Source organism: Limanda limanda, chromosome 1 (assembly GCF_963576545.1).
Source record: "Limanda limanda chromosome 1, fLimLim1.1, whole genome shotgun sequence".
Classification (NCBI taxonomy): Eukaryota; Metazoa; Chordata; class Actinopteri; order Pleuronectiformes; family Pleuronectidae; genus Limanda; species Limanda limanda.
Genome location: NC_083636.1, coordinates 16,351,556 through 16,366,693, shown reverse-complemented (window position 1 = coordinate 16,366,693; position 15,138 = coordinate 16,351,556). Strand labels below are relative to the sequence as shown.

At 42.6% G+C, this 15,138-nt stretch overlaps 1 protein-coding gene across 1 annotated transcript; it reads right to left on the bottom strand.

Annotated features, from left to right (window-relative positions):
• Window positions 1-8,962: 8,962 nt before the first annotated feature.
• On the bottom strand, window positions 8,963-10,687 carry LOC133008739 (sorting nexin-33-like; the record flags this gene model as incomplete). The annotated part of the gene is made up of 1 exon (XM_061076414.1): window positions 8,963-10,687. A coding segment is annotated over exon 1 (930 nt), but the record flags the coding sequence as incomplete, so codon positions are not given.
• Between the last annotated feature and the right edge of the window lie 4,451 nt (window positions 10,688-15,138).

The window sequence follows — 15,138 nt, the reverse complement described above, 5'->3', positions numbered from 1 at the left end:
GTCTGAGATACAGAAACTCGTGTGTTGATGGCGTTTCATCAAACTTTGACGCCACGCCATGGTCAGAGGCTCTGACGAAAAAATTAAATTTTGATAACTTTGAATCTCCATCTTGTTGTGATTAGACTCATATAAATTTTAAGTTGATCTGAGGAAAGCTCTACGACAAGTATATTAAAGTAAATATGCAGAATATGGCCAAAATGGCCACCAAATCCAAAATGGCCGGCTTCCTGTTTACTCTAACATATCTATCCAAGAGACTTATTTCTTTGTCATGAAAAGACACATGTCCCCGTCGATTTTCGTAGCTGTAGGCCAATCGTATTGCCGGGGCTACCCTTTAGGGGGCGCTAGTCAGTTATATTGCCACGCCCATTCCTTGAACCCGTCTGACAGCTTTCAGGGGGGGGCTGTTGACACACACATGTAGTTTGAGGAAGATTGAACCTTGAACACCGAAGTTATAGCAATTTCGTGTGTCATGGCGAATTGATGAACTTTGATGCCACGCCATTAATATGGCGTTTGACGAAAAGTCACAGAAATCTTATATCTTCATTATCAATGTCTTGAGACCCATTTGACATAGTTTCACATGGTTGTGCAAAGGGGATGAGGAGAAATACTTCCAAGTGTGAGACGTACCAAAAACAAGACATTTCCTGCTGCCACCAGGGGGCGCTGTGATTTTAAGTCACTATTTCTGTGTTGTTGTCTTCGGGTCGTGACTCTTGTCTTATGTGTCTAGTTTGGACTTGATTAGACCAAATATGTCCAAGATACAGACGCCCGTGTTTTGATGGCGTTTCATCAAACTTTGACGCAACGCCACGGTCACACGCTCTGACGAAAAGTTGATTTTTTTGATAACTTTAGATCTCCATATTGTTGTGATGACACTCGTCTAAATTTTAAGTGGATCCGATGAAAGCTCTACGACAAGTACATCAAAGTAAAAACGTGGAATATTGCCAAAATGGTGACTAAATTCAAAATGGCGGACTTCCTGTTACGTTTTTCATAATGCTCCAAGAGGCTTTTTTCTATGATTTGTCACGATACACCTTTCCCTCGATTTTGGTGAAGATCGGCCATGGGGAAACCTAGGGGCTGCGTGGGGCTTATCCGTAGGTGGCGCTGTTGAGCTATTTTGCCACGCCTATTTCCAAATACTCCAGAATACGTAAATTTTCACCACTTCCTAGCTCCCTGCAAAGTTTAGCAACTTTTTGAGCACGTTAAAGCCCTCAAAAAGCCAAATCATTTAAGCGGAGAAAAAGAATAATAATAATCTTATCAGTTTCAATAGGGCCTCCCACCGGAGGTGCTCGGGCCCTAACTAGGGCTACGTTGTAGCACTAACGGGCCCGAGCACACGCGCGTTTCAAGTCTGTCGCGGTCGGGGAAGACACAGCGTTCAATGACCAAGCACTCGTGTCCGCGTTGCATGCGTTTTTTGAACTGTGGCAAGGATAAACGCTTCACTTCCTGTAGCCAGCAGGTGGTGCTGTGATTTTAAGTCATGGTGTCTCTGTAGATGTCATCAGGTCGTGACTCTTGTCTTACATGTCTAGTTTGGACTTGATTGAACCAAATATGCCTGAGATACAGAGGCTTGTGTTTCGATGGCGTGCAATCAAAGTCTGTCGCCAGGCCACGGTCACACACTGTAACGTACATGTTAAATATTCTAATGTTACCCTCAATCATGAACTAAAGTTATCTATCAACATTAATTGTCAAACATCTGTAAGTGTAGCTGAGTTTCCAACACATTAAAACTGTGTGAAAGAACTCCTATGACCTGTGAAAGAAAATGTGGTCCTTGGTCAATTCATGGTCTTATACTGCCATCTTGTGTCTAAACATTGCCAGTCCAGCTTATTTGACTCAAATATGAGTCAATGTGTTTCCTTCAGACTTTGTTGAACGCCACGATCACACGGTGTGATAAAAAAATTATCTTTTGATAACTTTAGATGTCCACATTGTTGTGATGACACTAGTATAGTTTCACTTGGTTGCACAAAGTGGATGAGGAGGAGTACTTCGAAGTGTAAGACGTACCAAAAACAAGACATTTCCTGTTGCCACCAGGGGGCGCTGTGCTTTTATGTGACAATTTCTGTGTTGATGTCTTCAGGTCGCGACTCTTGTCTTATGTGTCTAGTTTGGACTTGATTGGACCAAATATGTCCGAGATACAGCCGCCCGTGTTTTGATGGCGTTTAATCAAACTTTGACGCCACGCCACGGTCACAGGCTCTGACGAAAAGTTGATTTTTTTGATAACTTTAGTACTCCATATTGTTGTGACGACACTCGTCTAAATTTGAAGTTGATCCGATGAAAGCTCTATGACAAGTATATCAAAGTAAAAACGTTGAATATCGCCAAAATGGCCACTAAATCCAAAATGGCGGACTTCCTGTTACGTTTTTCATAATGCTCCAAGAGGCTTTTTTGTGCGTCTGGTGACGATACAAAACTGGGTATTTTTTGTGTGAGGATCGGTGAATGCTTAATGAGGGGCTTATCCGTAGGTGGCGCTATTGAGCTATTTTGCCACGCCTATTTCCAAATCCTACAGAATATGGCCATTTTCACACATTTCTAACTTCCTGCAAAGTTTAACAACTTTTTGAGCATGGGAAAGCCCTCAAAAAGCCAATTCATTTGTTCCTTTCAATTTCAATAGGGCCTCCCACCGGAGGTGCTCGGGCCCTAACTAGGGCTACGTTGTAGCACTAACGGGCCCGAGCACACGCGCGTTCCAAGTCTGTTGCGGTCGGGGAAGAGAGAACGTTGGATGAGCAATCGCTCGTCTCCGCGTTGCATGCGTTCGGCACTGCGGCAAGGATAAACGCTTCACTTCCTGTAGCCACCAAGGGGCGCTGTGATTTGAAGTCACGATTTCTGTGTAGATGTCTTCAGGTCGGGAATCTTGTCTTATGTGTCTAGTTTGGATTTGATCAGACCAAATATGTCTGAGATACAGAAACTCGTGTGTTGATGGCGTTTCATCAAACTTTGACGCCACGCCATGGTCAGAGGCTCTGACGAAAAAATTAAATTTTGATAACTTTGAATCTCCATCTTGTTGTGATTAGACTCATATAAATTTTAAGTTGATCTGAGGAAAGCTCTACGACAAGTATATCAAAGTAAATATGCAGAATATGGCCAAAATGGCCACCAAATCCAAAATGGCTGGCTTCCTGTTTACTCTAGCATATCTATCCAAGAGACTTATTTCTTTGTCATGAAAAGACACATGTCCCCGTCGATTTTTGTAGCTGTAGGCCAATCGTAGTGCCGGGGCTACCCTTTAGGGGGCGCTAGTCAGTTATATTGCCACGCCCATTCCTTAAACCCATCTGACAGCTTTCAGGGGGGGGCTGTTGACACACACATGTAGTTTGAGGGAGATTGAACCTTGAACACCGAAGTTATAGCAATTTCGTGTGTCATGGCGAGTTGGTGAACTTTGATGCCACGCCATTAATATGGCGTTTGACGAAAAGTCACAGTAATCTAATATCTTAATTATCAATGCCGTGAGACCCATTCGCCACAGTTTGACATGGTTGCGCAAAGTGGATGAGGAGAAATACTTCCAAGTGTAAGACATACAAAAAACAAGACATTTCCTGTTGCCACCAGGGGGCGCTGTGATTTTAAGTCACGATTTCTGTGTTGTTGTCTTCGGGTCCTGACTCTTGTCTTATGTGTCTAGTTTGGACTTGATCGGATCAAATATGTCCGAGATACAGACGCCCGTGTTTTGATGGCGTTTCATCAAACTTTGACGCCACGCCACGGTCACAGGCTCTGACGAAAAGTTGATTTTTTTGATAACTTTAGATCTCCATATTGTTGTGATGACACTGGTTTAAATTTTAAGTTGATCCGATGAAAGCCCAACGACAAGTACATCAAAGTAAAAACGTGGAATATGGTCAAAATGGCCACCAAATCCAAAATGGCGGACTTCCTGTTGCTTTTTTCATAATGCTTCTTGAGGCTTTTTTGTATGATTAGTCACGATACACCTTTCCCCCGATTTTGGTGAAGATCGGCCATGGGGAAACCTAGGGGCTGCGTTCCAGGTGGCGCTGTTGAGCCATTTTGCCACGCCCATTTCCAAATACTCCATCATACGTCTATTTCCACCAAGCTCTAATTTACTGCAAAGTTTAACAACTTTTTGAGCATGGGAAAGCACTCAAAAAGCCCATTCTTTTGTCTGAATAATAATAATAATAATAATCATTTCAATTTCAATAGGGCCTCCCACCGGAGGTGCTCGGGCCCTAATAATAATCTTTTCAATTTCAATAGGGCCTCCCACCGGAGGTGCTCGGGCCCTAACTAGGGCTACGTTGTAGCACTAACGGGCCCGAGCACACGCGCGTTTCAAGTCTGTTGCGGTCGGGGAAGAGACAGCGTTCAATGACCAAGCGGCCGTCTCCGCGTTGCATGGGTTTTTTGCACTGCGGCAAGGATAAACGCTTCACTTCCTGTAGCCAGCAGGTGGCGCTGTGATTTTAAGTCATGGTGTCTCTGTAGATGTCATCAGGTCGTGACCCTTGTCTTACATGTCTAGTTTGGTCTTGATTGAACCAAATATGCCTGAGATACAGAAGCTCGTGTTTTGATGGCGTGTAATCAAACTTTGACGCCTGGCCACGGTTACACGCTGTAACCTATAGTTGATGTTTTGATAACTTTAGTACTTCATCTTCTTTTGAAGACACTCATCTAAATTTTAAGTTGATCTGATGAAAGCTGTACGACAAGTATATTAAAGTAAATATGCAGAATATGGCCAAAATGGCCACCAAATCCAAAATGGCCGGCTTCCTGTTTACTCTAGCATATCTATCCAAGAGACTTATTTCTTTGTCATGAAAAGACACATGTCCCCGTCGATTTTCGTAGCTTTAGGCCAATCGTAGTGCCGGGGCTGCCCTTTAGGGGGCGCTAGTCAGTTATATTGCCACGCCCATTCCTTAAACCCATCTGACAGCTTTCAGGGGGGGGCTGTTGACACACACATGTAGTTTGAGGGAGATTGAACCTTGAACACCGAAGTTATAGCAATTTCGTGTGTCATGGCAAATTGATGAACTTTGATGCCACGCCATTAATATGGCGTTTGACGAAAAGTCACAGTAATCTTATATCTTCATTATCAATGTCTTGAGACCCATTTGACATAGTTTCACATGGTTGTGCAAAGGGGATGAGGAGAAATACTTCCAAGTGTGAGACGTACCAAAAACAAGACATTTCCTGCTGCCACCAGGGGGCGCTGTAATTTTAAGTCAGGATTTCTGTGTTGTTGTCATCAGGTCGCGACTCTTGTCTTATGTGTGTAGTTTGGACTCAATTGGACCAAATATGTCCGAGATACAGACGCCCGTGTTTTGATGGCGTTTAATCAAACTTTGACGCAACGCCACGGTCACACGCTCTGACGAAAAGTTGATTTTTTTGATAACTTTAGATCTCCATATTGTTGTGATGACACTCGTCTAAATTTTAAGTTGATCCGATGAAAGCTCTACGACAAGTACATCAAAGTAAAAACGTGGAATATTGCCAAAATGGCGACTAAATTCAAAATGGCGGACTTCCTGTTACGTTTTTCATAATGCTCCAAGAGGCTTTTTTGTGCGTCTGGTGACGATACACAACTGGGTATTTTTTTTGTGAGGATCGGTGAATGCTAAATGAGGGGCTTATCCGTAGGTGGCGCTATTGAGCTATTTTGCCACGCCTATTTCCAAATCCTACAGAATATGGCCATTTTCACACATTTCTAACTTCCTGCAAAGTTTAACAACTTTTTGAGCATGGGAAAGCCCTCAAAAAGCCAATTCATTTGTTCCTTTCAATTTCAATAGGGCCTCCCACCGGAGGTGCTCGGGCCCTAACTAGGGCTACGTTGTAGCACTAACGGGCCCGAGCACACGCGCATTCCAAGTCTGTCGCGGTCGGGGAAGACACAGCGTTCAATGACCAAGCTCTCATCTCCGTGTTGCATGCGTTTTTTGAACTGTGGCAAGGATAAACGCTTCACTTCCTGTAGCCAGCAGGTGGTGCTGTGATTTAAAGTCATGGTGTCTCTGCAGATGTCTTCAGGTCGCGACTCTTGTCTTACATGCCTAGTTTGGACTTGATTGAACCAAATATGCCTGAGATACATAAGCTCGTGTTTCGATGGCTTGTAATCAAACTCTGTCGCCAGGCCACGGTCACACACTGTAACGTACATGTTAAATATACTATTTTTACCCTCAATCATGTACTAAAGTTATCTATCAACATTAATTGTCAAACATATGTAAGTGTAGCTGAGTTTCCAACACATTAAAACTGTTTGAAAGAACTCCTATGACCTGTGAAAGACAATGTGGTCCTTGGTCAATTCATGGTCTTATACTGCCATCTTGTGTCTAAACATTGCCAGTCCAGCTTATTTGACTCAAATATGAGTCAATGTGTTTCCTTCAGACTTTGTTGAACGCCACGATCACACGGTGTGATAAAAAAATTATCTTTTGATAACTTTACATTTGCAGATTGTTGTGATGGCACTCATCTAAATTTGAAGTTGATCCGATGAAAGCCCTTCGACAAGTACATCAAAGTAAAAACGTGAAATATGGCCAAAATGGCGACTAAATCCAAAATGGCGGGCTTCCTGTTGCTTTTTTCATAATGCTCCTTGAGGCTTTTTTGTATGATTAGTCACGATACACCTTTTCCCCGATTTTGGTGAAGATCGGCCATGGGGAAACCTAGGGGCTGCGTTCCAGGTGGCGCTGTTGAGCCATTTTGCCACACCCATTTCCAAATACTCCAGAATACGTAAATTTTCACCACTGTCTAATTTACTGCAACGTTTGGCAACTTTTTGAGCATGTTAAAGCCCTCAAAAAGCCAATTCATTTGGAATGTAATAATAATAGGAATAATCCTTTCAATTTCAATAGGGCCTCCCACCGGAGGTGCTCGGGCCCTAATAATAATAATAATAATCATTTCAATTTCAATAGGGCCTCCCACCGGAGGTGCTCGGGCCCTAATAATAATAATTACAATTTCAATAGGGTCTCATCTGACACCTTTGATGTCAGTGCTCGGGCCCTAAAAATGAGTCATTAGGTTACTTTAACAATATATATACAAATATATATACAACTAAAATATATGAAAATATAACATTTTTAGGGCTGCAAAGCAGCACTGGGTGGGCCCGAGCACATCCATGTTGAAGCGTTGCATGCTTTTTGTCTGAAAAAAACAAAAATAACCAGTTCTGAGAGAGAGACGTAACCTTTGCAAGACATAAAGTTTACTTTGATCTAGGAAGACTGAAATCAAAGGATTCATGGTCCATGTATGTCCGCGTTACAGAACATCATGTTTTAATGGCGTGTAATCAAACTTTGACGCCACGCCACGGTCACACTGTGTGATTAAAAAAAAATCCGTCAGTCAGTTTTTATCTCCATCTTGTCGTGATGACACTCATCTCAATTTGAAGTTGATCCGATGAAAACCCTGGTACAAGTGTATCAAAGAAAAAATGTGGAATATGGCCAAAATGGCCACTAAATGCAATATAGCAGGCTTCCTGTTGTGTTTTTCCAATTGCACCCAGAGACTTTTTTGTTTGTCTGGTCATGATACACCTGTATATCGATTTTTGTGAAGATAGGTCAATGGGAACACCTTCCGGGGGTCTCGGGCTGTCTCGGGGGGCACCGTTGAGCCATTTTGCGACGCCCATTGAAAATTCCTTCAGAATACGTAAATTTTCACCACTTTCTAACTTTCTGCAAATTTTGGTAAGAAGTTGAGCATGTTAAAGCCCTCAAAAAGCCAATTAATTTGCCTGAATAATAATAATAATAATAATAATAATAATAATAATAATAATAATAATAATAATAAATAATAATAATAATAATAAATAATAATGAATAATAATAATAATGATAATGAAAATTCCTTCAGAATACGTAAATTTTCACCACTTTCTAACTTTCTGCAAATTTTGGTAAGAAGTTGAGCATGTTAAAGCCCTCAAAAAGCCAATTCATTTGCCTGAATAATAATAATAATAATAATAATAATAATAATAATAATAATAATAATAATAATGAATAATAATAATAATAATGAATAATAATAATAATATAATGATAATAATAAAAAATAAATATGCTAAAATATGAAAATATAACATTTTTAGGGCTGCAAAGCAGCACTGGGTGGGCCCGAGCACATCCATTTTGAAGCGTTGCATGCTTTTTGTCTGAAAAAACAAAAATAACCAGTTCTGAGAGAGAGAGAGACGTAACCATTGCAAGACATAAAGTTTCCTTTGATCTAGGAAGACTGAAATCAAAGGATTCATGGTCCATGTATGTCCGCGTTACAGAACATCATGTTTTAATGGCGTGTAATCAAACTTTGACGCCACGCCACGGTCACACTGTGTGATTAAAAAAAAATCCGTCAGTCAGTTTTTATCTCCATCTTGTCGTGATGACACTCATCTCTATTTGAAGTTGATCCGATGAAAACCCTGGTACAAGTGTATCAAAGAAAAAATGTGGAATATGGCCAAAATGGCCACTAAATGCAATATAGCAGGCTTCCTGTTGTGTTTTTCCAATTGCACCCAGAGACTTTTTTGTTTGTCTGGTCATGATACACCTGTATATCGATTTTTGTGAAGATAGGTCAATGGGAACACCTTCCGGGGGTCTCGGGCTGTCTCGGGGGGCACCGTTGAGCCATTTTGCGACGCCTATTGAAAATTCCTTCAGAATACGTAAATTTTCACCACTTTCTAACTTTTTTCTTGGTAAGAAGTTGAGCATGTTAAAGCCCTCAAAAAGCCAATTCATTTGCCTGAATAATAATAATAATAATAATGAGAGAGGACCGGGTGACTGGTCATGTGGTTCATCCACAGAACCAGTCGTCTCTTGCGCTTCTCGATGAAGTCTTCCTCAAACCTCCCCGTGGCCTGCTTTTCAGGCAGGTGAGGCACAGAGATCACAGTGAACTTGTGCAGTAAGCGGTTGTACAGCCAGTCAAAGTGTTTGTAGCGTCTGTAGACGGGACGCCCTGTGTGGCTCGGCGTGACCCGGTAAGAAATGTAGGTCTTGATGCCCTTGAACTTTGTCTGTTTTATGGGGTCTTCAATTGAGCAGGCGAAAGGTTGTGGGCTTGCCTTCCACAGGGGTCCCGTAGGACCCATGTCGATGGTGTATGACTCAGCTATCTTTGCCATCATGGGTACATCGCCCAGAACAAAGGCTTCCACCCCTGAGCGGACAAAGCTGGAAAATCGATTCAAGTTCCTGCCCACCATACTGCCTTTCCTGGAGCTGGAGATGCTGTCCTGCCGCTCCATGTGTGGTTTGGGCCGGTAGTGTACATTAGGGTTGTTGGACAGTGGGCTTTGATGGGCATGTCCATTGGCCCCAGGGCTCCTTGAGTAGTCTGCATCCTCCACCACTGTGGACCTGTCATCCCAGTCGTCCCAGTCGTCATCTTCGTCGTCATCAAACGACTGCTGCAGATGAGGAGGGGTGATGGGAATGGAGTGGATATAGGACGAGTCCTTTCCCAGAGAGCCTGCTGGGCTGATGGAGCAGTCGGTCACATTGGAGTTTGAGCGAGTGCGAATGATTTCCACGTAAGACGCTGGGAAGAGACCCCTCTCCCCCCGGCTGTTCTCCCCCTTGAACCAGCCGTCCACTGACTTCTCATCGAAGATGACCAGCTCCTCGCTCTCCTGGATGCTGATCTCCTCTTTGTTTTCACTTTGGAAGGTGTAGATGGCTTTGGCTTTCACTGACATGGTGATACTCAAGTTGGTCCCAAACCACACAATTCTACACGCACATAGTGCCTAGATTATACTGATGCTCCTGTGTGGATGCATGCTGTGTGGGAACCTTCTGACACAAGCTCACTGTAATATTGAAACTAGTCTCAAATTACATGGCAGCTGTTGGATCAGGTGTGCAGCGGCACTATGACCTTTATGTAACTTTAATGATGTGCAACTTTAGAAACACAGCAGAAGTGAAGAGTTTTGTAAAACTAACAACAGTCTGAAATATATACCCACTGTGACCGCTAGCATCCTCAGCCCATCGAGGCTGTCGCTCTATTGTCCTTAAATCTATTGTGTTTAAATATCCAACAGTAAGTTCAGGCTGCAGAGGCTCGACAATACATCCACTCCCTCACGACAGGGAGACTCGCTGCCTCATCTCGCATCAGAAACTCAACAGGTTCAGAAAACAAAGCTGGTTTCTGCAACAATCTCCTCGGTGGTTTTTAATCCTCCCGAAGTGGACAGCAGCGTCACGTCGCTCCCAGAATCCCCCGGACACTTGCTGCTCGTTAGCGGAGCCTAGAAAGGATCCGCGGTGAAAATATCTCCAGGACAAAGTGGCCCGGCGTGAGAGGAACCGCAGGGATGAGTAATGGCATCCCTGAGCTCCACATTCTCTCAAACTCGCTGCGTTTTCCTCGTAAACAGGTTCCTGCGCATCTCCGGGCGATCCTGGAACATTTCACTCCGGAGCAGGAATCCGCAGCGATCAGGTCCCACAGACGATCCACACGCCGGGATGTTTTTCTGGGTTTTAGTCCTCAGCGCCGCAACAAAGTAACTCTTTCCATGACGTGAGGCTCGAACAACTGAAGAAAGCAAGTTCGCTTTTTTCTTTTTTTCATCAGCCCCTTTATAGTCTGCAGAAGAGGAGCGAATGGCTCAGCAGCGCCCCCTACAGGAGACAAAGGGGAAACGCACAACACCAAGATTCAACCCATCCATCATTAGGTGGATAGAATAATAATGGTGGTAATAAAAACGTATTACAAATAAGAATGATTATAATAATAACATCAGGATCATCATCATTATAAGTACATTTACAAAGTTCATATATTCCTTTCAAGAAGCAGCAAACTGCTTCACACGAAAACAAAAACATTGACCATCACACCACGGCTATACTTCATGTTCTTCACAGATATTCCTTAATTTAACATAAGATGATAGATTTCAGCATGACATTTTGTTTGTATACTGTATTGTCATGTCATGTAAATGCACCTCAGAGTGATACGTGAATAATTAATAGAGTACATAAGTACAATTTTTTTAATTTTCTTTTTTGTGCTACTTTTTATCTCGACTACACTTTATTTTACTCCACTTTGTTCATTTAAGAGTTCTGTTTACTCTTCAGACTAACTTTTAACATACACAGCACACAACAGCCCAGCATAACAAGTCAAGCATGTTTACTTTTGATACTTTAATAACTCTTTTACTTGAAGGTAACCGTGTCCCCCTAAATGCTGATCATATTTGGAACTGTAATTTTAACTTTAAAGGATCTGAATTCTTATTTCTCCAGTTACAAGAAGGATACAATAATATAATAATTGAAGTAATAAGTATTTTGACTCACTTTTTTAATTACACACTCACTCAATTTAGTTGATAATAATACATATGAACTTCGAAGTCAGAAGTACTATTACCAGACATTTAGTTTGGTAATGATGATTTTATTTAATGATCTGAATACACATTTTAAAAATACAGATATACCTGTACAAATACACAGTATAACCATATTGGTAAAGGGATCATTTTACTCTCGTACTGTCATTTTTACTTTAAAGGATCTGAATACTTATTTCGCCAGTTACAAGAAAGATACAATAATATAAAATAAAAATACATTTAAAAATATAGATGATGTTATCCCTGTACAGAAGAAGAACAGTCAACATCATAAATCACTATAACTCATGCAGGAAACTACGAATCAATAAACTCAAGCAGATACAAGGACAGAATATCGGTCAATAAAGATGTCGTTATGAAACCCTTTTGAGAAAGAAATGTAATTGAGGCTTGATATTTTAAAGTTTCATCATAAACTTTATTGTAAATATCTAAATAGATAATATAAGAAAATATAACATTTTTAGGGCTGCAAAGCAGCACTGGGTGGGCCCGAGCACATCCATTTTGAAGCGTTGCATGCTTTTTGTCTGAAAAAACAAAAATAACCAGTTCTGAGAGAGAAAGAGACGTGACCTTTGCAAGACATAAAGTTTCCTTTGATCTAGGAAGACTGAAATCAAAGGACTCATGGTCCATGTATGTCCGCGTTACAGAACATCGTGTTTTAATGGCGTGTAATCAAACTTTGACGCCACGCCACGGTCACACCGTGTGATTAAAAAAAAATCCGTCAGTCAGTTTTTATCTCCATCTTGTTGTGATGAAACTCATCTCAATTTGAAGTTGATCCGATGAAAACCCTGGTACAAGTGTATCAAAGAATAAATGTGGAATATGGCCAACATGGCCACTAAATACAAAATAGCAGGCTTCCTGTTTTGTTTTTCCAATTGCACCTAGAGACTTTTTTGTTTGTCTGGTCATGATACACCTGTGTATTGATTTTTGTGAAGATCGGTCAATGGGTACACATTCGGGGGGTCTTGGGCTGTCTCGGGGGGCACCGTTGAGCCATTTTGCGACGCCCATTGAAAATTCCTTCAGAATACGTAAATTTTCACCACTTTCTTACTTTCTGCAAATTTTGGTAAGAAGTTGAGCATGTTAAAGCCCTCAAAAAGCCAATTCATTTGCCTGAATAATAATAATAATAATTCTTACAATTTCAATAGGGTCTCACCAGACACCTTTGATGTCTGTGCTCGGGCCCTAATAATAATAATCCTTACAATTTCAATAGGGTCTCACCAGACACCTTTGATGTCTGTGCTCGGGCCCTAATAATAATCCTTACAATTTCAATAGGGTCTCACCAGACACCTTTGATGTCTGTGCTCGGGCCCTAAATAGAAAAAACTACAAATTAAACTAGGGCTACGTTGTAGCACTTGCGGGCCCGAGCACCTGCACGTTGAAGCCTGTTGCAGCCGGGGGAGAGAGCGGTCGATGACCAAGCGCACGTCTCCGCGTTGGATGCGTTTTCCTCTCTATGGCAAGGATAAAAGCTTCACTTCCTGTAGCCACCAGGGGGCGCTGTAATTTAAAGTCATGATTTCTGTGTAGATGTCATCAGGCCGGGACTCTAGTCTTACATATCTAGTTTGGACTCGATTGGACAATATATGTCCGAGCTAAGAACCTCGTGTTTTGATGGCGTTTAATCAAACTTCGACGCCACGGTCACACGGCCTTAAAACCATATGAAGATCTTCGGGGGGGGGGGGCTGTTGATACACACATGTAGTTTGAGTGAGATAGAAACATGAACACGGAAGTTACAGCATTTGGTGTTTCACGGCGAGTTGATGAACTTTAACGCCACGCCATGGTCACGCGGTGTGACGAACGATAAATACCTAAATCATTTTTTATCTCCATATTGTTGTGATGACACTCATCTGAATTTAAAGTTAAACTGATGAAAGCCCTGGGACAAGTACATCAAAGTAAAAATGGTGAATATGGCCAAAATGGCCACTAAATCCAAAATGGCGGACTTCCTGTTTGGTTTAACCTATCGATCCAAGAGACTTATTTGTTTGTAATGGAAAGACACATGCCCTAATAAATTTTTGTACAAGTCGGCCAATCGTAGCGCCGGGGCTGCCCTTTAGGGGGCGCTAGTCAGTTTTTTTGCCACGCCCATTTCTTAAAACCATATGAATATCTTCAGGGGGGGGATGTTAATACACACATGTAGTTTGAGGGAGATGGACCCATGAACACGGAAGTTACAGCAATTTCGTGTTTCACGGCGGGCTTCCTGTTGCATTTTTCATAATGCCCCTTGTGACTTTTTTTCAGGATTAGTCATGATACACCTCTTGCCCGATTTTGGTGAAAATCAGTTATGTGGAAACCTAGGGGCTGGGTGGAAACCTAGGGGTTGTGTTCCAGGGGGCGCTGTTGAGCCATTTTGCCACGCCCATTTCCAAATACTCCAGAATACGTAAATTTTCACCACTTACTAACTTACTGCAAAGTTTCATAACTTTTTGAGCACGTTAAAGCCCTCAAAAAGCCCATCCTTTTGTGTGAAAAATAATAATAATAATAATCATTACAATTTCAATAGGGCCTCTCACCATTCGGTGCTCGGGCCCTAATGAGTAAATTCTGTATAGTGACGTGAGAAAGAACAAATATTAGATGTATATTGCCTTTTATTATTGGGGTTATCTTACTCCGCACCGCTAGAGTGCAGCCATCAACGTGACACCAAAGGCACTCTCAAAGGGCTGTTTCCGAAGGCAATGCATTATGGGAGTTTCCTCTGCTACAAAGGACTTAAAGCAACGTGACTCCAACGTTAGAGACATACTTTAGTCGAGAGACAGACGTGTCCTTTGAGCTCCGCTGATTTATTAACAGTTACCACAGTTTTTGGTTTAAATCGTTATTTTTAGCTCCAGCTTTTACTACTACAACCTCAGATTAACTTTTTATCCAGAAAGAATCTAAATGCGACAAATCGTCCGGGAAGAAAAACCTATTTTTCCGCCAAAGATTTTTTTTGGGTCGGATATGTGCATAGAAATAATGGAGACTAATCCTAAACGTGTGAAACCCGACTGCCTGCTCCGTAGGACCGTGAAGGTGGCGTCGAAGCCGAGGTGGAGGCAGCTGGCGGCGGACGAGGCCTCAAGGCCGAGCGGGGCCTCCATCCGGAAACACCTCCATCGCGATCAGAAGAAGCGGGCCCAGCTGGTCGAGCTCGCCCGGGTCCTGAGGCCCAACGTCGGGAAGAAGAACCAGGAAACGTCGAGGAGTGAGCAGAGAACCGCCGCGGCCTACAACCGCCGACACCCGGGAACAATGGCGCCGCCGAACACCACCCAGTTCCTGATGAGCAACGCCGAGGAGGACATGAGGATCGAGGACATCCAGGCGGATCCGGCCTCCACGGAGACATGGTCGTGTCTCTACAGCGAGTCCATGTCCCCCAGCAGCGTGTACGCGGCCTTGGACTCGGCCTACGAGAGCTGCGTGGACTTCCAGCTCCGGGACTTCGAGGAAATGTTCGCCCCGACCTGGTGAACGGTCTCCGCGGC